Source organism: Dromiciops gliroides, chromosome 6 (genome assembly GCF_019393635.1).
Source record: "Dromiciops gliroides isolate mDroGli1 chromosome 6, mDroGli1.pri, whole genome shotgun sequence".
NCBI classification, from domain to species: domain Eukaryota; kingdom Metazoa; phylum Chordata; class Mammalia; order Microbiotheria; family Microbiotheriidae; genus Dromiciops; species Dromiciops gliroides.
In genome coordinates this window covers 24,103,754-24,130,079 of record NC_057866.1, presented here as the reverse complement: position 1 = coordinate 24,130,079, position 26,326 = coordinate 24,103,754, and the positions used below count along the sequence as shown (strand labels likewise).

At 49.9% G+C, this 26,326-nt stretch overlaps 1 protein-coding gene across 2 annotated transcripts in view; it reads left to right on the top strand.

Annotated features, from left to right (window-relative positions):
- The window catches only part of CREB3L1 (cAMP responsive element binding protein 3 like 1), a 51,788-nt gene extending 26,335 nt beyond the window's left edge, over positions 1–25,453 (top strand). The window contains exons 2-12 of one of the 2 annotated variants that reach the window (XM_043971548.1): positions 65–293; positions 3,134–3,342; positions 8,748–8,826; positions 12,441–12,598; positions 13,234–13,383; positions 13,728–13,786; positions 14,170–14,238; positions 16,006–16,105; positions 17,347–17,473; positions 23,547–23,814; positions 24,175–25,453. In XM_043971548.1, coding sequence (XP_043827483.1) covers positions 65–293; positions 3,134–3,342; positions 8,748–8,826; positions 12,441–12,598; positions 13,234–13,383; positions 13,728–13,786; positions 14,170–14,238; positions 16,006–16,105; positions 17,347–17,473; positions 23,547–23,814; positions 24,175–24,211 — 1,485 coding nt within the window. In that variant the 3' untranslated portion in view covers positions 24,212–25,453. Of the gene's footprint in view, positions 1–64; positions 294–3,133; positions 3,343–8,747; positions 8,827–12,440; positions 12,599–13,233; positions 13,384–13,727; positions 13,787–14,169; positions 14,239–16,005; positions 16,106–17,346; positions 17,474–23,546; positions 23,815–24,171 lie in introns of both variants that reach the window. The other variant, XM_043971547.1, reaches the window with a different exon arrangement.
- Positions 25,454–26,326: the final 873 nt, after the last annotated feature.

The following is a 26,326-nucleotide window of genomic DNA, read 5'->3' as shown; positions in this document are numbered from 1 at the left end:
CTTGTTGAGTGGATGCTTCGGCAGCTTGGCCGACAGTGACCTCCCGCCTTCTTTCCTCTGCCAGCACTTCCCAGAGCACCTGGAGCACTTCTCAGAAAACATGGAGGACTTCTCCAACGACCTCTTCAGCAGCTTCTTTGATGATCCCATCCTGGCGGAGAAGAACCCACTGTTGGACATGGAGCTGGACCCTCCTACCCCGGGCATCCAGGCGGAGCACAGTTACTCCCTGAGTGGCGACTCAGCCCCCCAGAGTCCCCTCATTCCAGTCAAGACGGAGGACAGCCCGAGAGGTGAGTGAGTACGGGAGAGGAGGAGGGGAGAGGTCGGGGCAGGGAAGAAGAAGAAGGAGGGGGAGGAGGGAGATGCCCAGGCTCCCCGGAGGGAGGGCTCAGAAGAGGACAGGTTTGAGATTCAAGCCCCATCCTTCAGTTTCCCTATATCTTTCTCCCTCCGGTAAGAGGAGAGTATTCGGTTAGATGAGATTTCTTCCAACTCTGTCAACTGGGACACGTCATGTTTATGGACCTCAGTTTCCTCATCTCTAAAGTGGGGCTGACTCGGGGACCCTAGAGGTCATTGAGTCCAGTGCCCTTGTTTTATCAATGAGGAGACTGAGGCCCATCGAGGTGAACTGACTTGTCATACAGCTGGTCTATGATGGGATTCTTCCTGAGCCGCGGTCCAGTGCTCTCTGTACGATTGTGCATCTTCCCGTGCCCCAAACATTGTTCCTTCGGCCAATGCTAGGCCACTCCTCCCCCCAGGACTCCTATGAACAAAAGGCTAGCTGTTCTGGGGTGGCTCTGGGAAGGAAGTCTTCTTCTCCACCCCACATGTTGGTAAGCCATAGCTGCCCCACCCTAGTTATGGCTTTGGGTGGTAGGAAAGCCTAATGGTTTTTTAATTCAGCAGGACACCCCCCCCCATTTAACTTCTGCCCAGCCCTGAGCACTCCCTCAGACCTCTTTCCCCGTCCCGATGTGCGGCTGGAAGGGACCACAATTCTCCAAACTGGAAAGTTGTGGGCGGAGACAGGGGCGTAGACCATCCTGCGGCTTGTTCCAGCCCACTACAAACTTTCTGCTCCCCAGCCCTCGCCCAGCCCGGACCAGCCCGGCTCCACTTACTTACCACTCAGCCTGCCCCGCACAGATCCTATTTTTAAAGTAATTTGTTTGTGGGTACCTTGCAGGGGGCAGCTTCCCGGAGGCGGCCTGGAGCGAGCCCTGTAATTGAGGAGAGCACATGGGTATCCCGGGAGCTCAGGGGCGGCTTGTGGCTCTTCCACCTTCCGCCAGTCCCTCCAGCAAGGACCCAGGGTTGGGTGGAGGGGGATACAGGGCAGGGCGAGGCAAGCAGCTCTGGGCCAGCCCGGCCCATCACTTCCCCAGGAGACCAGGGGCCGGGGACCCAAGGCACTGTTGCTTCTCCTCCCTCAGAGCCCCACCCCCAAATAATACACCCAAGGGCAGAAGTTTCTACTAAGGAAGGCCAACCTGGACCGGGAAGGGATGCGGGGCTAGTGTCATAGAGGAGCCTTCTTGAGAGCTCCTCACCTGGGCGTTATGAGAGAAAAGGAGCAGGATGCTCTAAGGTTTTTAAATTCAGCAGGACCCCCTGTTTGACTTCTGACCAGGAAAAAGACCTGATCACAGGATCAGGGGCCTAGAATTCAAGGGACTTCTGAGGCCTTCAATTTTACAGACAGACCATATACCTCCACTGGGGCTCCCCAGGGACCTGGAAAGTTGGGGAAAGACCCCGGGGTACAGAAGGGGAGCCCACCTGGAGCTCAGCTCCCCTTCCCTTTTCCGGGCCTCGGTTTCTGTAAAACAAGGGATTTGGACTTAACAGTCTCTAAGGCTAAGGAACTGTCCTCCTCAATGGCCTGAGGTCCTGCAGGGGGCTCACCACGGCCTCTCCTCCTGTACAGCTGGGTAAGGAGCCCCAGAGGAGGTCCATGTTTTTTCTATAAAATGAAGGAGTTGAAACTGATGATCTCTCAGTCTTGCCAGTTTGATATGGTCCTCCTTCCCACCTTTGGTAGCTGGGTGGTGCAGTGGATAGAGCACTAGGCTTGGGGTCAGAAAGATCTGAGTTCAAATCCAGCCTCAGACACTTCCAACTGTGTGACCCTAGACAAGTCATTTCACCTCTGTTTGCCTCCATTTCCTCATCTGTAAAATTAGGATAATAATAGCACCAACCTTGAAGGATTTTTGTGAGGATAGAATAAGATAATAATGATAAAGTGCTTAGCACAGTGCCTGGCATGTTATAGGCGCTATATACATGTTAGCTGCTATTATTATTCATTATTCCCCATAGCCAAAAATGTGAGATTTGCATTAGATGAGTTCTAAGGTCCCATCTGACTCTAAACGAAAATCCCATTTTCCCTCTATGTGCCTTGGTGTCCCTGGAGGGGTGGGGAGGCGGGGGTCTCAGAGGTCATCTAGTCTGACCTCCTTATTTTTACAAATGAGGAAACTGAGGCCAAGGAAGACCAAGTGACGTGTCCAAAGTCGCACAGATAGTAAAGGACAGCTAGGATTTGAACCGAGGTCTTCTGGATCCCTCTGGTGGCCCATGAGAGACAGAGTGTAACCACTCCTCATGTCTGGGGTAAGGCATGCATGGTGGATTGGCCCTTGCTGTCATGAAGGAGGGATGTTGCATGATAAGAAGCACTGTGGGGGCAGCTAGGTGGCCCAATGGAGAGAACACCAGCCCTGGAGTCAGGAGGACCTTAGTTCAAATCCGGCCTCAGACACTTAACACTTACTAGCTGTGTGACCCTGGACAAGTCACTTAACCCCAATTGCCTCACCAAAAAAAAAAAAAAAAGAAGCACTGTGTACACATATACACACACACACACACACACACACACACACACACACACACACACGATGGATGGATGGATAGTTAATGGGAAAAGTACTCAACCTGAAGTTAGGAGACCCAAATTTAAATCCTGATGTCCATTCTTGAACAGCTGTATGACCTTAGACAAGTCACTTCCCTTCTGTGCCTCAGTTTCTGTATTTGTAAAGGGAAGAAAAGGGTCGGACAACATGACCTCCAAGGTGCCTTTTGGTCTAAATCCTACCAATCCCTTTCTCCCCAGAGCTGGAGCATGGAGCATGGGCCCTGGGGCATAAACTATGTGCCATCATGGTGAAACAGGAGCAGAACGTGGGCCCTGAGCTGCCCGGGGACCAGCTGGCAGCCCCCTCACCAGTTGTGATCCCAGGCCCAGTCAGCACGGCCTCTGCTGACATGCCGATGTTCAACCTCAACCTCGGCCCACTCTCCCGGCTGCCTGCCCCCCACGAGGTGAGCCTTGGCTTCTGGGCATCTTCCCAGGCCCCAGTGCTGGGAGAGATAGGTATTTGTGTGTGTGTGTGTGTGTGTGTGTGTGTGTCTGTGTGCGTGTGTCCACTGGGGGAAGGAAGGGTATGCTGTGAGAGGGGGCAGTGACCAATGACCTGGTATAGAAGTGGGGCATGAGACCAAGTTCAAGTCCAAGCTCCAATACTTGTCTAATATTTTAAAGGTTACCAAGTATTTTCCTCACCACAATCCTCTGACAAAGACCCATTTTATAGATGCGGAAACTGAGACTTGAAAAATGTAGGCAGCCAGTTAGGTAAAGGTGGATGGAGCTAGAATGCAAACCCAGATCTCTTGAGTCTAAGCCCAGCACTCTGTCCACTAAACTGCCACCCATTGGGAGCCTCGGTTTTCCTCTTCTGTAAAGTGGGGGCTGGGAGCAGACAAAATTTCTAACATCCAGCTCGGCTAGAATAACCTGTAGTTTTCTATGAGGAGGTTGGAATAGATGATCGCTAAGGGTTTTTTGATTAGTATCCCAGACTTAGAGCTGGACCTCAGAGGCCTTCTCCTCCAACTCCCTCATTTTACCAAAGAAGAACTGAGGACCAGAGAGAAGGAACTTGCCCAAGGTTCCATGGGTAGTCAATATCAGAGGTAGGATTTGAACTCAGGTCCTCTGACCCATAATTCTGGGCTCTTTCCACTGCCTCACCTCTGGTCTTTCAAAGGCCCTCATGTTCTCTAATTTTCTGATTCTTGAACCTTGGGCAAGCCAATTTCCCTTCTCTGATTCCTGGTTTTCTTGTCTGTAGAATGGGCCTAATAATACTCTCCCACAGAGGCGTGGTAAGGAACTGCTTTATTAACTGTAAAGTGCTTTGGAAAAGTGAGCTCTGAATAGCATTGCTGGAGAAGGCAGGTTTCTGTGTATGCTTAGGGGCAATGAGAAAAAGATTTTGGAAACTGAGAGGAAACGATCTCTTGAAACACCTTTCTAAGCCCTGAGCTCTGGAAAATGCATCAGAGGCCAGAAAGGCCAGGCTGGGATAATTGAGGACATTTGGAGAGTGCTTTGAAGGTTGCAAGGCATCTAACATGTATGACCTCATCTGAGCCTTACGACAACTCTGCAAGATGGCAACTGTTACCATTCTCACACCCATTTCACAGATGAGGAAACTGGGGTGAGCACCAGACATGAAGTCAAAGGACTTGGGTTCAAATTCGAACTCTACCATTACTTCTAGAACCTTGGCAAGGCACATCCCCAGTCTGGAGGGGCCTCAGCAAAATGAGGGGGTTGGTCTTGACTCACTCTCAAGTCCCTTCCAGCTCTAAGTCAATGACTGTAGCATGAGTGACTTGCTATCAACAGATAGCTCATTAGTGCCTGAGTCAGGATTAGAACCCAAATCTTCCTGACGCCAAGTTCATCCACCTTGGTCACACAGTAGCAGGATTGGAGCCCCAGTCTTCCTGACTCTAAGACCAGTATATTGTAGAATAAAGAGAGCTGGTCTTGAACACAGAAAGATTTGAGATCCAATCCTGCTTCCTTCAGACACTTAATAGTTGTAGGGCAAAAAAAAAATTTTTAATTTAAAAAATTTAAAAATTTTTTAAAAAGGGGGGCAGCTAGGTGGCGCAGTGGATAAAGCACTGGCCTTGGATTCAGGAGGACCTGAGTTCAATTCCAGCCTCAAACACTTGACACTTAACTAGCTATGTGACCCTGGGCAAGTCACTTAACCCTCATTGCCCTGCCCCCCCCCAAAAAAAAAGTTGTAGGGCCTGGGGCAAGTCATTTACCTCTCTGCCTAAAATGGGAATAATAACAGGACCTGCCTCCCAGGGCTTGTGTATGAATCAACAGAGCTAATATATGTTAAGTTCTTTGCAAATCTCAAGGCCTACATAAGGGGCTCAATTGCCCATTCTTACCCACTACCCATGTTGCACAAGCAGTCTCCAGGGGCCAAGGCCACAGCTCCTTCTTTTTCTCATCCCATTTCCCCCCCCTCCCCACAAATATTCCCAAACCGATTCTCCAAATAGGTATTTAAAAAGCGAGTAGGTGATTAAAGCAATGGGCTTAGAGTCCAAACTTAGGTTCAAATCCCACAAGCACTCACAAACTTTGTAACCCTGAACAAGTCACTTAATCTTTCTAAGACTCAATCAAGACGCTTTTTTTGTTTTCTTTTTTTTTTAAATAATGTTTTTTAATTTTATTTTTCCCAATGACATGTAAAAACAATTTTTAACATTTGGGTTTTTTTATAATCAACAAACATTTATTAAGCACTAATTATGAGCCAGGTGGTTGCTAAGGCTCAAATGAGATACTGTAGGTAAAGTGTTTGTAACACTCTATGGAAATGTCAGTTATTTGGATAAGGGTGTTTAAAGGGGGCCTGATTCACATTACCCCCCATTCAATCCCCGGAACAGCCCTGTGAGGTAAGCAGTAGAAGTATTATTATCTCCAATTTACAGATGAGAAAACTGAGACTCAGAGGGTCACAGGGCTTATAAAGAGTATCTAGTGGCACCTTCTCTAGTCATAAGCCCAGAGCTCTAAGGAGATCTTGAAGACCAGTTGATGGCTAAAAGCCAGAACACAGATTCAATCCCAAGTATCCCAGCTCAATTTCTAGTGTTCTGTTCACTACATCACATTTCCTCTGCTTCTGGTCCATGCCCATTCTATGCCATCTGGGTGAGCCTCAAGGGCACTGCCTTCCTGTATTCCTGAGTGGTGTGTACAAAGGGAAAAGGGAAAGTTTAGTACAAGGGGTTATCTTTTTTTTTTCTTGTGATGGGTCCCTTTGGCAAACTGGTGAAGCTTATAGAGTTCCTCTCAGAATACTGTTTCTATTTATTCATTTTGGTCAGTGCTTTATTTCAAATAAGATTTTATTTTTTTTCAATTAACAACATTGATTTTCTCTCCCTCCCAGCTAGGGGAAGAAAAACAAAACTCTTGTGACAAATGCAGTGACAATGTGACTATGCAGTCAAGCAAAGATTTTTCCCCCAGTTACCTACTTCTCTTCTAAATTTAACTGCATTGATTTTGATTATTTAAAAGTTACAATTTTATTTAATCAGATTTTCCAAAATGCTTTTAATGCATAAAGTAAAAAACAGAGGATTACAGAAGAAACCAATTGTATTTAAAGTTATCAGAAAACATTAAAAAAAATTGTGGACCTCAGGTTAAGAACCTAGAACTTAAGAACTAAGGTTCTAAGGTCTCTTCTAGAAGTTACTTTCCCTTTCATTGAACACCACCTCCCCCCCAACTCCTTGCCAGGGACCAGAGCTCTCCCCAGGCCTTCCATAGAACTCAGAACTTAAAGCTAGTAGTGCTTTTTAAAAAGAAGACCAGTGGGCAGAGGGACTTAATCCAGATAAGGAATGTGGGATTTTACCCAACCTCCCTCTATGCTGGAGGCTAGCCTTGCCCCCTACTTTTAACAAAGGTGTCACATCCGCCCGAGTCTGGCCTCTTGGGGTGCACACTCAGAGTGTGCAGGAGGACAGCTGTCAACTCGCTGGGGGCTGGAGGTGGCCCCTAATGTGTCTCTGTTCCCTGGTAACTCTCAAGGAAGTTGCTTTAGATCTGGCTAGATTCAAGCCCCCTTCCCGTGGTTCCACTCCCTGTGGCTCCTCAAACTCAGGCCATATGGAAAGGAAGAAAGGACTCCCAGGCTGTGTTTGTGCTGGGAGCACCCCCCCTATACCCCCCACCCCCATCTCCCCCTTCCAACCACCCATCCCCCCCACTTTGGGGAAGGCTTCAGCTGTGATTTATACAACAGCAGGTCTCTTTGTGTCCCAGGCCCGGGGAGAAAGGAGTGGGGAGAAAGGAGGAGGACAGCGGAATGAGGGAGAGAGAAAGGGAAAGGGGAAAGAGGAGAGGATGAAAGAGGGAGGGAAAGGAGGAAAGAAAAAAGAAAGGGAGAGAGAGGAAAGGGAGATAGGGAAAGGGGAAGAGAGGAGTGAGGAGAGAGAAGGAGGAGGGGAGAGGGGGGAAAGGGAAGAAGAAGAGAGAGAGAGATAGAAGGAGGGAGGGAGGAGAGAGGAAAAAGGGAAGAAGAGGTAGAGAGATAGAGAGAAAGAAGAAGGCAGGGGACAAGGGAAACAGGGAAGGGGGAAAAAGGGGAGGGGGAAGTAAGAGGAAAGGAATGGAGGGGAGGGAGGGGGAAGGAGAGAAAGGAGAGGAAGGAGGAAAGAGGGCAAAAAAGGAGGGGAAGAGGAGGGAAAGGACAGGGGAAGGGGGAGAGGAAGCAGGAAAAGGGGGAAGAAAGGTCAAGAAGAGGGAGGGAGAAGAGGGGAGAGATAGAGAGACCCTAGGGTGGGGCAAAAGGACCAAGGGAGAGGGAGGAAGAAAGGGGGCCAAATAAAGAGGAAGAGGAGGGGGAAAGACAAGGGGAAAAGGAGTGAAAGGGAGAAAGAAGAAACAAGAGGGAGAAAGGGGAACGGGGAGGGATTCTGGGGAAGAAAGGAAAAAGAATGAGGTCAAGGGGACAGGGAATGGGGGGGAGGAAGGGCAAGGGAGAGAGGAGGAGGAAGAAGAGGGAGGGGAGGGAGGGAGCGAGGGAGGGATCGAGGGAGAGAGGGAGGGAGGGAGGGAGCTGACAAGAGAAGAGAGGGAAATAGAATGCTCTTCAATTAACCATAAGCCACAGTTTATCAGAAACATCTGTTTGAGGGGCAGGGGGGCCAGCTGCTCGCAGGGTGAGGTGAAGGCTTCTAGCATTGACTGCAGCTACGTCTGAGGGAATGGGAGCTGACCGACTCCCACCCACCCTGAGCAATGAAGGGCCATAGCTTCCGTGGAAGGAAGGGACTCTTGGGGATGGGCGGGGAGGAGGCCGTCCCGGGGTTCTGCAGGCTCTCCATCTCTCCTCCTTCCCCCCTCGTTTTCCCACAATCCCCATAGACTCGTGGGCTCCTCTCCTGTTTCCCCAAAGATAAGAACAGAGAGAGTTTGTGGGACAAGGGGTGGAGGCAGGGCTGAGGCAGGCATAACGGCCCACTCTGGGAATCAGGGACCAGGCTGGCTCTCTCTATCTAGGTGATGAGGGTCAAGTCACTGGACCTCTGGGAACCTCAGTTTCTTCATCTGTAGAAAACACCTCAGAATTCATGGCAGGGCTAAGGTTAACCCTAACCTCCCAGGGTTGTTGTGAGAAAAACACCTTGCGGACTGTAAAGTACAAGTGGAAAGAATGCTCGATTGGGCATCATATGCTGACTTTGATATTTACTGGCTGTGTAGCCTTTTCTCTCTGAGTCTCAGTTTTCTCATCTGTAAAATGAGCACATGGGTTAAATGGGGAAGCCCCCCCCCCGCCCCTAAATGGGAGTTATTGCTATTGTCATTGTTTCGTTCTCAGGCCCCAGGAGAGATGATACAGACACCTGTGATCAAAGCTGAGCCCAGGGAGGTGAATCATTTCCTTGAGGTGGCTACAGGTAAGGGAGTAGGGGGGCGCAGCTGACCCAGAGAGGGTGCTGTCAGCATTGCTCACCCACCTTGACCTCCCTTCTTTCTCTACAGTCCCCCAACACCTGGACAGTCAGCAGGAGGTAGGAAAAGCCACGCCATGTCTAGAATTCGCCCCCACTCCAGGCCTCAGCCCCTTACAATCCTTTACTTCATTCCTGACTCAGTCCAAGCATCACCTTCTACCTGAGACCTTCTCTGACACTCTGGAGGCCAAAATTCCCTTCTCTTCATTATGTGGGCTGGGCTTGAAGGCAAATCTGGCTAGTGACCCTGGGCAAGTCATCTTACCCTGTCTGCCTCAGTTTCCTCATCTTTAAAATGAGCTGGAGAAGGAAATAGCCAAACCATTCCAGGATATTTGCCCAGAAAACCCCAAAAGGGATCACAAAGAGTCAGACATGACTGAACAACAATGCATGTAAATGTCACGTCCCCCTCATAAAATATAATATACTAGGGCACGGGCCCTTCTGGTTTTGGCTTCCTACTTCTCGCAAACTGCCCGGCACACAGGAAGCATTTAATGAATAATCACTCATTTGTTGACCAAAGTCAGAGGACACCTGTGGAGGTCAGGCTTTGCCACTTCCCCTATGGCCCTGAGCAAGATTCTCCAGCTGCCTGCACCTCAGTGACCTCCAACGTAAAAATGAGGGCATTAGATGCCCATGTTTTGATTCAATTCAACAAACATTTATTAGGTTCCCCCTATGTGCCAAGCACTGTGCCGGTGGTGCCCCCATCACTCAGTCACTTTCATTCTCTAACAATTCAAGGGGCAGCTAGGTGGCACAGTGGATAGAGCACCCCGCTTGGAGTCAGGAGGCCTGAGTTCAAATCCGACCTCAAACACTTGACACTTACTAGCCATGTGACCCTGGGCAAGTCACTTAACCCCAGCTGCCTCACCAAAAAAAAATTTTTTTTAATTAAAAAATTAAAAAACAATTAATGCATTCTCTAGCAATTCCTCACCCTACGGAGCCAGACTTCCTTTGTCCCTCCCTCTAGCCAAACTGCTTTCCTCCAGCTAGCTCTGCCACTCCTCAGCAAGCCCTCCCTTACTCCATCTCCCCAGGGACCCCCTCATTTCTGGCACATCACCAGCACACACACTCACTCTGTCTCTCCCCTCCCACCATCCCCTTCCCTTTCTCTCCTCTCTCTCTCTCTCTCTCTCTCCTGTTCTCTTCCCTTGAATCCACCCTCCTCAATAACCTCTTTCCGAATCCCACATCAGGGTCATTTTATTCCAACCCTCTAGGACAGCCAGAAAAGTGAAGGGGCTTATCTAAGGATACACAGGAATAGGCAGCCAAGTGGCACAATGGATAGAGCCCTGGCCCTGTAGACAGGAAGACCTGAGTTCAAATCTAAACTCAGACGCTTTACTGTGTGACCTTTAGCAAGTCAATTCACCTCTGCCTGCCTCAGTTTCCTCATCTGTAAAATGGGGATAATAATATTACCTCCCTCCCAGGGTGGTTGGTAGAGTGCTTAGCACCATGCCTAGCATATAGTAATATAAAAATAGTGGTAGCGATGGTGGTGGTGGTGGTGGTGGTGGTGGTGGTGGTGGTGGTGATGGTAGCAGTAGTAAGTGGAAGAGCCAGGATTTGAACTGAGGTCCTCACACTCCACAGTCAATGCTCTTCCCACCAACTCTATTTTTTTCCCTGAACTATTCTACATCCTCCCTGACATCTGATGTGTTCTGGACAGTTCTAGATTCTCCCACTCTCTCTTCTACTATTGTTCAGTTGTTTTCAGTCGTGTCTGACTCTTCATGAGTCCATTTGGGGTTTTCTTAGCAGAGATCCTGGAGTGACTTGCCATTTCCTTCTCCAGTTCATTTTACAGATGAGGAACAGATGAGGCAAACAGGATAAAGTGACTTGCCCATGGGCACCCAGCAAGGAAGTGTCTGAGGCTGGATTTGAACTCAGATCTTCCTGACTCTAGGACTCTATCCACTTCACCACCTAGTGACCCCTCCCCTACTATTTTTCCCCAGTGCACTTACAGCTTTCTCATACTTTGTCTCTGTACCTGGTCTTTTTTTGGTCTAATTTGATTAACAATTGAAGGAGGCAAGTGAAAAGACCAGCCAGAGAAAGAGCTTCAAAAACATCCCTCACCCAAGAGAAAGTCCTTTGGAGAAGGCATTCATTCCATTCCCTGGGGGCGTCTGGGAAAATCCAAATCCCATCTGTGCCTTGTTGCCCCGGGCATTCGAGGCTGGGCTCTGAGCCCCGCTGGGTGTGAGGGAATGTTTGTTGAATGTTTCTGGGCTTTAGGCTTGGTGGCCCTGGGGGTCCCTTCTAGCTACAAAACCTCCTCACTTCACAAAAGAGGAAACTGAGGTCCACAAAGAATAAGGGACTAATGAAGTCACTTATTCCCTAAGGGCTTAGGAACCCAGGATTCCCAGTAGCCCTGGGGGTGAGGGGGGGAGCCAAATCCAACTCTGTCCCTTTTTTCCCTGGGCACCTGCTAGAGGCTGAGCTGAGAGCCAGAATTCATGCCCAGATTTCCCTGTGTGGATTTTTGACCTTTCTCTTGAACAATCACAGCTCTCATTGAAGAGGCCCTATAATGTTATAACTGGCCAATCCACAAGCATTTCTTCATTGCCCACACTGTGTGCCAAGCACTATGCTAAGTGCTGATGGTTCAAAGATAACATCAACACCATCACTAGCCAGGTCACCGTGGTAATGAGTGGTCTGTGACCCCAAAGTCACTGAACTGCATTCTGGGTCTTAAACAATCTGCATGATGTCATCTGCAAACGAGAGCAGCTGGAGGACCCTTCCATCTTCAGGGAATCACTTGTCCATATGGACCCTGCCCAAGACCTCCTCCATGACAACAGCTAGCACCCTTGGCAAGCACACACCTCCCTGCTTTATGCCTCAATGTCAGTCATCAGCAAGCTGTTGACCAGAGTTGCCTCTGTGGCTACATTTGTCAAGGAATCTTGTGGAGTCTTGGCCTTTAGGAGGGACCTTGCCTTGTTAGGGAAGCCCTTACGGCCGCATTTTGTCCTACTAAGGCAGGGCCGGGTCTTGGATCCACTCTCACTGTCTGTCAGCTGTATGTATGCTACCAAAGATGGCATCTCCAAGATGGCAGAGAATCACTTGGGAATGACACTGGGGGGTAAAGCACTGACCCTGGATTCAGGAGGACCTGGGTTCAAATCCGGTCTCAGACACTTGACACTTACTAGCTGTGTGACTCTGGGAAAGTCACTTAACCCTCATTGCCCTGAAAAAAAACAAAGGGAATGTCACTGGGAAATTGTTACAGGGAAAATAATGGGAAAGGCCTGTTGTCCAGGCTGTGATATGCTATAGTGGGATGACCAGTCCATTGAGTTAGCTCCACAGTCTACATATTGGCTCTGCCCCCCAGATGGAGTCTGTGGAGCTGGGGTGAGGTCTCGGTCATCCAGTCTCTGTGACAGTGAAGCTGAGCACAGGAGATCATGTTAAGTTGTATCCCAGTAGCTGGGTCCCCGCAATGTCAGGGCTGGGACCAGGGTCGAAATAACCGGATTTCCCTGGTCTCTTCTCAGATGACTTGGTACAAATGCCGCCAACTCCCCCAAGCAGCAATGGCAGCGACAGTGATGGTTCCCAGAGTCCCCGATCTCTGCCGCCCTCCAGCCCTGCCCGGCCCACAGCTCGCTCATCCGCTGCCATCTCTTCCTCTCCCCTCCTCACCGCCCCACACGTAAGGAAGTAGGAAGTGGAGAGATGTACAGTGGGGGGATGGGGAGCCTGCCAGCAGAGAGCTTAGAATCTTTTGAGGAGGGAGGTATTTGCGTTAAGGGGAGGGAGCTCCAGGAGCCCATGTGGAATGAATGTCCCCTTCCTCTTCCTTTCCTGTGGGATGATTATGTTCCCAAAATGAAAAATCCCTAGCTCTGGAATGAGAGGCCTTGGGTTCAAATCCCCCTCTGCTACTTACCACCTTGAGCCAATCAATTACCCTCCCTGGGCCTCATTTTCCAGGTTTGGCTGGGGAATTTGGAGGATTTGGCGGGACGAACTCTGGGATCCCCAGGGCTGGGGGGAGAGGGGGATGCACGGGAGGTCAGGGGGCACATCTGGGAAAGAGAGCTGCCGCCATCTCCTGCGGTATCAGGAGCATGGTGGGGAATGGGGATGAGGGAAGGACTGGGATCTCTGGAAGGTGGACGCCAAGGATGGTCCCACCCAAGCCATGCTCCCTTCCCCACCCTCCAAGACACAGGGGCCAATGGGCAGCACTAAAGCATGAGCGTGGCCCTTAGATAGGAACCCGGTTCGGGGTCCCAAGGGCACCCTTCTCTAAGGTCCTTCTCCCCCAAAATTTGTGTCATCCAGAAGCTTCAGGGCACATCGGGGCCACTGCTTCTGACAGAGGAAGAGAAACGCACTCTGATTGCGGAGGGCTACCCTATCCCCACCAAACTGCCCCTCACCAAAGCTGAGGAGAAGGCCTTAAAGAGGGTCCGGAGGAAAATCAAGAATAAGGTATGGGGGTGACTTCGGGCCTTGGGGTCCACCATCAGGAGGAGGAAGGGTGTCCCCCAGGGACAGTTCAAGAACCCTGAACATGGAGTCACAGGATCTGAGTTTTCATCACAGCCCTGAGGCTTCCTTCCTAGGTGACGCTGGGCACTTTCCCTCCTTGGGCTCAGTGTCCTCATCTATAAAGTGAGAGCATTGGACGGTACAGCCTGGGACATCCTTCTAAGAGCCCTTCAGGCTGGGGGCTGCCCCTAGTGGCACTGCAGAGGATTGCGGGGCTAAGAAAGCAGTCTCTTCAGCAGCTTGCATTTCCAAACCTCATCCCTCTTTGGGTCCTTTCCCACCAGATATCTGCTCAGGAGAGTCGCCGGAAGAAGAAGGAATACGTGGAGTGTCTAGAGAAGAAGTAAGGGCCTGGATCTCTTTTGATTTCTTTTCTTTTTTCTCAACAAGGAGGGAGATGAGAAGTAAAGAAAACAGATTTCCATTCATTGAAAAATAGTATTAATTGTTGTTGTTTTAAAGAAGTAAGGGCCCTTTGGAAAGGGAGTCCCTCCCTGCTGGGGACACCAGAGGTTCAGAGATAGTCCTGGATAATCTAGAAAAGAAGGAGCCAGGATGAAAGCGGGTAGAATGGGAAGCCTAGTGGAGGTGGGGGCCCAGAGGATAGAAGAGCTCTGATGGGCAGCCCCAAGAACATAGGAGCCATGTCCCCAGTGGCATTCTCCCTTCTCCTCCCCTCCTCCCCTCCCCCCAACTCTGAACCTGGTGTGCACTTGACTTCAACAGAGTAGAGACTTTCACATCGGAGAATAATGAGCTGTGGAAGAAGGTGGAAACCCTGGAAAATGCCAACAGGTGAGCAGTGCCCCCTACCCTGCCTTAGCCCGGGCTCAACTGTTGCTCCTCAGGTTGGGCCTGACTTGGTCAGAGCCTTCAGCAGGGGGCACACAGCATGGCTCTGAGTTCCTTAGGAGTCAGTGAGGAAGAGTGGATAGGGTTCTGGACTTTGAGCCTGGAAGATCTGGGTTCAAATGCCGGTGGTAGAGCCATATGACTCTGGGACACATTTCTTGTCCTAACCTTCAATTTCTTCAGCAGTAAAACGGGAATAAGGATGATATATTTTGTTGTGGTTGTTCAGTCATTTTCAGTCGAGTCTGAGTCTTCCTGACCCCATCTGGGGTTTCTTGGCAAAGATACTGGAGGGGTTTGGCCATTTCCTTCTCCAGCTCATTTTACAGATGAGGAAACCGAGAAAAATGGGGTGAAGTAACTTGCCCAGGGTCACACAGCTAGTAAGTGTCTGAGGTCGGATTTGAACTTGGGTCTTTCTGACATATAAATGTTAGCTATTTTTATTATTAAGACACCTTGGGGCTGGTTAAGTGACAGAATGGGGAATATGGTGAGGCAGTGTGGGGCGGTAGGAACAGCACACATTTGGAAGACCAGGGATGGATCCCTGTCTCTGCCTCCAATTAATTAGCTGTGTGTCCCTAGGCCAGTGATTTCTTTTCTTCCTTTATCTTGAACTTGAGGGGGCTGGCTTCTAAGAGGTCTGCTCCAGGTGGAGGGATCCTGGGGGTCTAATCCCTGCTCGCCCCACGGCCTTGTGGGTGCAGTCCCCAGTGCAGCCCCCTCTTCTGGGCCTCAGTTGCCTCCTCTGTCAAACAAGGGGCTTGGGCATTAGGCGGCCCCTCAGGAAGTCTGGGAGAGGGACTGGAGGGCAGAGATGCTAAGGCGTGGACCTCCCTTTCCTCCCCCTCCCTGGGCTCTCTTTCTCTGCATGTTTGGGGAGGGGATGAGGGGCAGAGAGGTCAGCTCCACCTTCTGCCTGGTTGGGGGAGCGGGGGAAGAGCTAGAGGGGCACATCCCGTCACTTCCCGCTGACCCTCTTCTGGCTCTGTCCCAGGGCAGGGAGTACATTGCTGGAGCTGTGCTGCCACCTGCTGTTCACCCTAGGAATTTCACCACCACCTGTCCATAGCCAAAGCTGGGAATGGGGAAACTTCTAAACCAACTCCTGACATTTCACAGATGGGGAAACTGAGGCTCAGAAACGTGAAATGATTTGCGCAAGGTTTTGTTGTTCAGTCGTTCATTCACGTTCGACTCTTCATGACCCGTGGACCGTAGCACGTCCATACCGGGCACGGGGGTGCTGGAGGTGTTGGCCATTTCCTTCTTCAGCTCATTTGACAGATGAGGAAACTGAGGCAGGCATAGGTGAAGTCACTTGCCCAGGGTCACACAGCTAGCAAGTGTCTGAGGTAGAATTTGAACTCGGGTCTTCCTGACTCTAGAGCCAGTTGCTCTATCCACTGAGCCATCTAGCTTCAGCCCCTAAGCATCAGTATTTAAACTCAGTTCCTTAGGCTGCAAAGCACCCACCGTACCACAGGCAGAGTGGGGATGGGCTATCCCTCCCACTGAAATCAAGAAGTCCTCGGTTCAAATCCTGCCTCAGACAGGAAGGGAATGGGAGTCTCTGAGATTTCAGAGCCATCCTAGATGAGACTGAAAGGTGTGAGCTCAGAGTTAATCCTTTGAGTCCTTGGTGCCAGGGTGGGGGGCTGGACCGGTCCATTCAGCCTGGTGACTTCTCTACTGTTCCTTCCTCAGGACTCTTCTCCAGCAGCTCCAGAAGCTCCAGGCCCTGGTGACGGGCAAGGTCTCCAGGCCTTACAAGATGGCTGCCACCCAGACGGGGACCTGCATCATGGTGCGTGGGGCCTGCCCCTCCTCCTTCTGCTCTTGGGTTTGTTCTTTCATTGCTGGGGGCACCCCTACCAAGGCTCTCTCCCCGGATCCAGGGCCAATCCCCAGGATGTCACCCCTGATGAGGGAGTGGGAAAGGCATGCTTCCCAGGACTAGTGACCTGTCCAGGGATGGCAGTGGCGGTACCCGTATGCCACTGGGTCCCTCAGAATAGTCCTCAGAACCCTCCGGGCCGGGACCTTTCCTGAACCAGACTAACCAGGGGTCTCTTCATGGGGAAGGGTGGGCAGAATCCACACAGCATTTGTGAGCACCAGGGCAAGGGGACAGTGACAGTCCATCCCTGCCAGGGGCTGGATCTTCAGATCTTTAAAGGGGGAGGGGGGGGAACAACGTCCAGCCAGCAGGCCAAACAAACTCCTAGAAGTCTAGGAAGCTTAATTGCTGCTCCCTCCTATCCTGTGGAAAAACAGGAAATCAGGTTCACACACACAGAGTCATGAGGCAAAGCCCCCCTTACCCAGTGGTCAGACCATGCTGGAAGGGAAGCCGTTTGACTGTCCCAGAGGCTGGTTAGCCTGCCAGCCTTCTCCGGGTCCTGTAGCTAGAATTTAGGAGTATAGATTTAGTCCAGAAGAGAGACCATTGAAGGACTTTGAGTCCAAAATCTTTACAGATGAAGAAACTGAGGCCCACAGAAGTGAAGTAAATTAATTGCCCAAGATCACACAACTAATTGGTGTCTGAGGTAGAATTTGAACTCAGGTCCTCCTGGGTGAATATGCTTGTAGATTGCTCTATAACAAAAGCTTATCTGTCCCTTTCTCTGTAGCTTGGATATTGAATACAAGCAGCCTTCCAGGCTTGCCTCTTCTTACCTGTATGACCTTGGACAAGTCACTTCCTCCCTCTGGATCTGTTTCCTTCTATCTAAAATGGGGGTGGGGAGGAATACTGGCATTCTAAATTGATGATCTTCAGAGTATTTCTTTTCCAACATTGCCCCTCCACCAGGAGGTTACCCACACAGCCCCCTGAGATGGTTGCAGTTAACTTATGTTCCCCACCCTCCACCCCTGATATTTTTGTTCCATCAGCTTGGCCCTGGGAGGAAGGATGGATGCCACTTGTGTAGCCTTTCATCCCTGGGGCCCCCCCGCATCTGCCAGGACAGATAGCTCTTTCCCCTCTGAGGTGTAGCAGGGTGTAGGGACTGGTCCTCACCTTCTCTCTCTGGTTTCTAGGTGGTGGTATTGTGCTTTGTCCTGGTGCTGGGCTCCATCATGCCGTGCCTCCCAGAGTTCTCCTCCATGTCCCAGACAGTAAAGGAGACTCCCCTCCCAGCTGCCAGCGTCTACACAGCCAGCCAGAGTGAGTGTACTGCCTTGCTCAGCCCACCTTCAATATATCAGCCAGGCTAGTGGGGGGCCTGGGGTCTAATGGAACAAAGTAGTGCTTTCCTGGGCACTAGTCAGTCAGTCAATAAATATTGATTAAGCACCTACTGTGTGCTAGGCACTCTGCTAAAGCAAAGGCAGTTCCTGTTCTCAAGGAACTCACAGTCTAAGGGGGAAGGCAACACACAGATAACTGCAGAAATAAGCTCTGGACTTAATAAATAAATTGGAGATAATCAACAGAGGGAAGGCACTAGAATTAAGCACCATTAGGAAAAGCTCCTCATTGAAGACAGGATACAATTGAATGGGAGAGAAGACATATACATAAATGATTATGATACAAGGGAGGGTTAGATACATGTAGGGGCAGGGGGTCCAGATAAAGGCTTTGAGGAATTTAAGGCAAGGGGGACAACATGGGGGAGGCAAGGCTACACAGTAATTTGTGTGAAGAAGATCTAGGGGCTCCAGTGGACCACAAACTCAATATGAGTCAACAGTGTATCACGGAGACCAAAATTTACCCAACAAGACCTCAAGCTGCATTAAGAGAGGCATGAGGTCCAACCCTGACAGGTCCCTATGCTTTGCCCTGGTTAATCAATCGACAAGTATGTGTTAAGGCCAACTATTTGTACTGCACTCAGTACTGGAGATACAAGAACAGAGAATGAAACAATCCCAATTTGAAGCACGCCCAGATTCTAATGGAAAAGGCCACCTGTACATACATGTCTAAGTGTATACAGTATAAATACAAATATATACAAAGTGACTAAAAGCAAGGCAGTTTGGAAGGGAAGACACTAGCAGTTGGGAGATCAGGAAGACTGGGGAAAGCCTGTGAAGGGGTTTAAAAGCTAAGCAGAGTGGGGGCAGCTAGGTGGCATAGTGGATAAAGCACTGGCCCTGGATTCAGGAGGACCTGAGTTCAAATTCCAGCCTCTGACACTTACTAGCTGTGTGACCCTGGGAAAGTTTATTTAAAAAAAAATTAATAAAGTATTTTATTTTTTTCCCGTTACATGTAAAGATAGTTCTCAACTTTTGTTTATAGAAGCTTTCCAATTTCAGATTTTTCTCCCTCCCTCCCCTCCCTCCCCCCTCCCCTAGAGAGCAGGTAATCTGATATAGGTTAAATATATATACACACATAATAACATTAAACATATTTCTGCATTAGTCATGTTATAAGAGAAAAATCAGAGCAATGACGAAAAACCTAAAAATAGAAAAACATCAGCACCAAAACCAAAAGAAATAGTATGGTTCCTTCAGCATCTATACTCCACAGTTCTTTTTTTTTTTTTTTCCTGGATTTGGAGATCCTCTTCCATCATGAGTTCCCTGGAACTCTTCTGTACCATTGCACTGGTGAGAAGAATCTAGCCTGGGAAAGTTTCTTAACCTTCATTGCTCCCCACCCCACCCCCCACCAAAAAAATACCCTAAGCAGAAGAATCAGAATCACTATTTTTCTGTTTGATCTTAGAGGCAGAGGGGAGAAGGGAAGTGACCTGATTAGACACTGGAGCATCTTGTCCAGGTCTGAGCCCCACATTTTAGGAAGGATGCTAATAACCTGGAGAGCATCCAAAGAGAGGGGGGGGGAGGAGCCAGGATGAGGAAGGACCTTGGAGATCTGCCATGGGATCATCAGCTGCAGGAACTGGGGAGGGGCAGGTCCTAGAGAAGCCTTGGGGAGGTGACGAGAGCTGTCTGCAAGCACTGGAAGGGTTGGCGAGCCCGAACGGGATCAACTTTGTTCTGCTTGGCCCCAGAGGGTAGACCAAGAAGCAATGGGAAGAAGCTACAATGTGGCAGCTTTGAACTTGATGTCTCCAGAATGGATTAATCTGCCCAGAGAAGGGCTGGGTGTTAGGGGAAGAAGGATGGAGGTCCCCATATTGGGGGGCATCCTGGAGGGAGCTGTTGGCCAGGTATAAGTTGCACTAAAAGGCCTCTGACATCCCTTCCAGCTTAGGAATTCAGGCACTCTGGGGCTTTTACCCAGAAAGCCATCAAGATTTTACGGAGGTAGGAGCAGCAGGGTGGTATAATGGATAGAGGGCTGGACCCAGAGTCAGCAAAACCCAAATTCAAATGCAACTTCAGACACCATCTAGCTGCGTGACCCTGTGCAAGTCACTTATCCCTGTTTGCCTCAGTTTCCTCATCTGTCAAATGAGCTGGAGAAGGAAATGGCCAACCACTCCAGTATCTTTGCCAAGAAAACCCCAAATGGGGCCACAGACAGTTGGACAACACTAGGCTCTGTAGCCTAGGAGACAGAATTCTAGATGGAGTCAGGAAGCCCTGAGTTCAAATCCTGCCCTAACATTTATTAGCTATGTGACCCCAGGCAAATTGAGTCATATCATCAACAAGCATTTCAGGCTATAGTCTCTGCTTTCAAGGACTTCACAGTCTAATAAGGGAGAGAGCGTAAGCTGTGTGTAAACAAGCGATATTCAGGATAAACTAAAAGGGAAGGCTCGAAGGGAAAGCATGAGAATTCAGTAGGGTTGGGAAAGGTAGGATTTTAGCTGGGACTTGAAGAAAGTCAGAAGGTATAGATGAGGACTGAAGGCATTGCAGGCAGGGGGCACAGATAGAGAAAGTGCCCAGAGGTGGGAGATGGGTTGTCCTGTGCCCTGAGCCAGGAAGCCAGTCACTGGCTCAAATACTTAGAAAGAAGACTGGAAAGGAAGGAAGGGACCAAGTTAGAAAGGCCTTGAAAAGCCAAATGAAGAATTTTATATTTGATCCTGGAGGTGATAGGGAGCCATTGAAGGTTATTGAATAGAGGAGTGACCAGCACTTTAGGAAGATCACTTTGGCAGCTGAATGGAAGGTGGACTGGAGTGGGGAGGGACTCAGGGCCAGCAGACCCACCAGGAGCAAAACTATTGCTGTAGTCCAGGCCTGAGGGGATGAGGACCTGCATCAGGATGGGGGCAGGATCAGAAGAGAGAAGGGAATCTAAATAAGAGAAGCTAAGGGGCAGCTAGGTGGCAGGCACGGTAGATAAAGCACCAGCCCTGGATTCAGGTGGACCTGACTTGAGATCCGGCCTCAGACATTTGACACTTACTAGCTGTGTGACCCTGGGCAAGTCACTTAACCCTCATCCCCCCACCCAAAATAAATAAATAAATAAATGAATGAATAAATAAATAAATAAGAGAAGATAAAGAGAACAGGAAGTAACAACTGATTAGATTGGGGACTGGGGGTGGGGGAGAATATGGTGTCGAGGATGACACCTAATGATATTTATGGTTGGTTAGTTGGTTTGAAATACTTAATTCAGTAGTAACTGAGGAGCCACTGATGGTTTATGAGGAGAGGAGGGACTCAGGGAGTGATGTTGTAGAGACCCCAGGATCAGATCTCCTTATGACTTTGATGAGCTCACAGCTGGAATAAAGAAGAAAAGACATGATGTGGGTAGGGAGCCAGGGAACAGGAATATACCCGGAGAGTAGATGGCATCATCTTGGCATGTGGAGTAGTATGGAGCTCAACAGGAATAGAAGAAATTGAAATTTGACTGAGAACTTCCCCATTAAAAGGGCAGCTTGGATTGATTGGAGGAGATATGTAAAGCCCATGAAAGCCTCTGGCTCTGTCACGGAAGGCAAAGGAGGAACCTTTGTTATGCTGGAAGTCAAAAGAGCTGAACTCAATCCCTTCTCTACCATGATGCCATGAAGCAGCTGTGTGAGCCTGGACTAGCCAGTCATCTCCCTGGGCCTCAGTTTGTCTCATCTGTAAGGAGCTGTCACCTCCGGGGCCACATAGAAAATGAGGGCTTTATACTTTGAGACTTCTAAGTTTCCTGGCAGCTCTTGAGTTTCAAGAGCAAGGGGCGGGGGGGGGGGGGGGGGGGAGGGCAGCTAGATAGCACAGTGGATAAAGCACCAGCCCTGGATTCAGGAGTACCTGAGTTCAAATCCAGCCTCAGACACTTGACACTTACTAGCTGTGTGACCCTGGGCAAGTCACTTAACCCTCATTGCCCCGCAAAAAAAAAAAAAAAAAAAAAAAACAAGAGCAAGGGGCGGGTCAATAATGGCAGGTGTCACCATGAGGTCAAGGAGGATGAGGAACAAGAGAAGGCCATTGGTGAACCTTGAGAGAGCAGTTTCAGGAGAATGAAAGAGGGGAAGTCGAAGCCCTCTTTAAGATTAAGGGGTGAGTGGGTGGAAAGGAAATGGAGACAGCTGAGAAAATGTTGGTGAGAAAGGAAGGTGAAAAATGAAGCAACATCAAGAAGGAGTGATGGGGGATGCAGCTAGGTGGCACAGTGGATAGAGTACCGGCCCTGGATTCAGGAGTACCTGAGTTCAAATCTGGCCTCAAACACTTGACACTTACTAGCTGTGTGACCCTGGGCAAGTCACTTAACCCTCATTGCCCCACCAAAAAAAAAAAAAAGGAGTGATAGGGTTAGACCAAGGTTTGGGGAGCAGAAGGGAGAGGACCAGGGCAGCTAGGTGGCACAGTGGATAGAGCACCAGCCCTGGATTCAGGAGGACCTGAGTTCAAATCTGGCCTCAGACACTTGACACTTACTAGCTGTGTGACCCTGGGCAAGTCACTTAACACCCCCCCAAAAAAAAAAGTAATTAGAAGGGAGAGAAGCAGTGAAGAAGGAAAGGCTGAAGAAGGCCAAGGGAACATCCCTGAGGAACTAGAAATAGGACAGAAAAACTCCCCTACTCCAAGTGCTGAGCCTGGGTTCAAATCCCAGTGTCCGGCCTTAGGAAAGTCTCTTACCTTTCTGTGCCTCAGTTTCCTTACTTGTTCAAAAGAATGAGCCATTGGACTGGACGGCCTCTAAGATCCCTCCCCATGAGATGATCACGTGAGAAACAGACCATCTGGTCCAAAGAAAACGTCACCCCAAATCCTCTGTGCCCCATCCTAACAAGGGCTCACCCTCAGCTTTGCCAGAAGGAAGACCTGCAGGAATGCCCACTGAATTCTCAGGAAATGGGTCCGCTCTTGGTTAGGTCCAGTAGTTAGGAAGCTTTTCCTTAGATCAGACTGAAATTCACCCAGGCCACTTCCACCCATGCTGCACTCTGCGGCCAATCCGAAGCAAGTCTAATGATCCCTCCTTTGCTAATGGTGAAGACAACCTGACATCACACAACGAAGATGCCTTGGTACTATTGCTTGCCTTGGCTTTACACATAGGAAACACGATGGGTTTTGGAATGAGCTGGTTTGAACCCCTGAGGGAAGGCAGAGCAATGTGGTGCAAGGGAAAGAGAGGATACTCAATTGGAGGGTCAGAGGATCTGGGTTCAAACCCTGCTTCTGCCACTTACTATCTGTATGACCTCGGGTAAGTCATTTAACTTCTATCTCCCTCAGTTTCCTCATCCATAAAATGATGGTGTTCAGTCATTTTTTAGTTGTCTCCCACTTTTGTGTCCCCATTTTTGAAATTTTCTTGACAGATACTAGAGTGGTTTGCCATTTCCTTCTCTAGTGCATTTTACAGATGAGGAAACTGAGGCAAATGGGGTGAAGTGACTTGCCCAGGGTCACACAGCTAATAAAGTGTCTGAGACTGGATTTGAACTCAGGTCCTCCTGACTCCAGGTCCAGTGCTCTATCTGCTGTGCCACCTAGCTAAGGTTAATTTAATTCATTAAGCATGACTTTTCCACCTGAGACATGTAGACACGTTCTCTGTTTTACAGACCTTTCTAGCTCTAACATTCTATGTTCCAATAGATCATTAAGTTCCATGAGGTCATGTCACTTCTGTCTTTGTATCCCCAGGGCCTGGCACATAGTTGGTGCATAATTAATGCTTGTTGGTTGGCTTGAACAGTCAATGCTTTTTGATTGATTGATTAATTGATTGGTTTCCAAGGGCCCTTCCAGGTCTGACCTAGAATTCTACAGAGAAGGAAGGACTGCTAGTATACCCAGTCCTGTACTAGTTAACATCTCCTTGGTGCCCCAGTCCCGTCCTCATTTTCTGTCCTGCAGGTCATTCACTGTGTCCTCTCACTGTCCCCTAGTGCCATCCCGAAGCCTCCTGTTCTATGATGAGGGGGCCAGTTCTCTAGAGGATGGCTACAGCTCCCTGCTACCTGTGGAATCCCAGGAGGGCTGGGAGACCAAGCCAGGTACCCCCGAGGAGCAGCAGCTCCAAGATCATCTCTCCCACGGCCACCTGGCCACCTCCCACGAGGCCACCAAGTACCTGAGCAAGTCCCAGCTAGAGGCCCCGGATGGGAACGACACCCGCCCTGACTTCATCCACCCCAAGGAGCGGTTCCATGAGAGGTTGGTGACTGAGGTCCCCGGAAGCTTTAGGGTGGGATCAACATCAGGGGGTCCAATAATAGCTCAGAACAAGGCCACTGACTGGCCAGTCAGCCTCCCCCAAAACCCTCCCTAACTCAGTTGTTCTAAATACCCGGCAAACCATTTTGTCTCGAGGAGCCTCAGTTTCCTCATCTGTAAATAGAGTCAATTGTACCTGCATAACTGACCTCAGAGAGCTGTTACGGAGAAAATGATTGATGACTATAATTATGACGATGACGTCTATTATAGATCATAATTGTCATTCGCCTCAGGCCAGGGGGCAGTAGTACCAAGGACTGTCTCTAACCACCCGCTCCCACCCTCTCTTCCCAGCAGAGAGACACACCCAAACGGCACCACAACGTACTTGTAGCACCCGCCAGAGCCCAGGATCCAGCCTGGAGCCCAAGCCACTCAGAAGAAGGGGGACCTTACTCAACACTCCCAATCTGATCCATATCCCTGCCCACATCCAGCCCCTCCTCTCCCTGGTGGGTCCTGCCCATCCCAGGCACGAGATTTGGGAAGGATGGCACTGAGGACAGGCGGGGGAGAGCGAGAAGAGGAGGGAGAAGGGGAGCCCTCAGCTTTTCTCCCTTCCCATCCTGGCCTTGGAACATGTCACTTCTCCCACTGCCCCTGCAACCCTTCCTAGGTGGGGGAGGGGGGCCTCCCTCACCCATCACCACTACAATTGAACTGTCCACTAGTGAGGAGCTCTCCATTTTCTCTCCTCCCTCCATCCCTGGCTCACCCTTGATGTTCCCTCCCTCCTAGCCCCCGGGACCCTGTCCTTAGGGCCAGAGGGGATAGGCATCAACTCTCCCTCCGGGGCTGGATTGTACATTGGTCCAGCCCCCTCCCTCTCCTTTGACTTCATCTCAGCCCTCTGGGTAAAAGGGGATTAGAAAGTGCCCATCCCTTCCATCTCTTAAGCCACTTTCTCTCCCAGGGGAGCTTTCCAAGGCCACTGGGGGAGGGGGAGAGGCGGCCTTCCCAGAGAGTCGGTCCTGGCCTTGGAGATGGAATGGGACAAGGTTGGTCCCTCCCCCCACACCCCTCCTCCCCAGCTTTCCCAGCAGCCACCTGGAGAGCTCTAGGGCAAAGCTGCTTCCTTGGATAAGGGAGAAACTTTACCTACGACTTCTCCTGGTGCCTATCTCTGCGCTCCCCCCACCTCGCCCTCCCCCCATTTCTTTCTTTACCATTCCCTCCCAGAGATACCACTGGGCTGTCCCTCCCCACCCCCCCTTGGCCTAAAAAACCACTGTGCCATCAGAGCTCCCTTGTCCCCGTCCTCCCAATCCCAGGACAGGGGGCGGGCCAGGCCCTACTGCCCCCCCCCCACTACTGTACAGAGACCAAGAACAGAAATTGTTTGTAAATAATGAACCTTATTTTTTATTACTGCCAATTCCCTAAGATATTGTATTTTAGAAGCCACCCCCCCCCTGCCCCATTTCCTCCCCACCCCTTTTTTTTCTGTTTTGTATTTTATGAAGTTAGTGCGGGCTTAGCTGCTCCTCCCTCCCCAGAGGCTGGGGGAAGGGGGACATGCTCCCCTCTCCCCCCTCCCCTAGCTTCCCCGTGCTGCCCAACTGCTGGGCTTTTTTCATTGCCCCCCCCCTCACTCCATCAGCTGAGCGCACGCTTTGGAGAAGCAAAACTAAAACAAAAAAAAAGATTCAGCATCAACCTCTTGCCTACGTGCTTTTCTCCCTTTGGGGTCATTGGGGGAGAGGGAAAGGGTGGCAGGAAGGGGAACTTACTCCCGCTGGGCACCAGCCTCTGAGTTAAGCCTACCCCCACTGATTTCATCCAGCTTTGAGCTGACACCTGCTCCCAAGGGCCACCTGGGCTTGCTTAAGCAACCAATATTAAAAGACCCCTACTGTGTGCTGGGCATATGTGGATGGGTGCGTGTGCAGAGGTCCCTTGACTTAGTTTAGCTTGGAATTCAATTCAAAAAGCAATGAATGGGGGGCGGCTAGGTGACGCAGTGGATAAAGCACCGGCCCTGGAGTCGAGGACCTGAGTTCAAATCCGGCCTCAGACACTTGACACTTACTAGCTGTGTGACCCTGGGCAAGTCACTTAACCCCCATTGCCCCGCAAAAAAAAAAAAAAATTAAAAAGCAATGGATGGATGGATGGATGGATGGATGAATGAATGAATGAATGAATGAATGAATGAATGAATGAATGGCATTTATTTAGTGAGCATGTACTCTATGCTAGGCTCTGGGGCTACAAAGACAATGAAATTAAACTCCCTGCCCTGTAGAAGCTGGGAGTCAATTCAGCAAGCAATGACTCAGTAGGCAGCCAGTCCATTCCCTCAAGGAGTTTGCATTCCACAAAGAAGAAGCCACATCTATACTCATGAAGTGGTACAGGATACCTGCAGAATCATTTATTTTGGAAGCGATAACACTTCGAGTAGAGGGGAACAGGAGAGGCCTCAGGGAAGAGGTGGTCCCCTGGGATG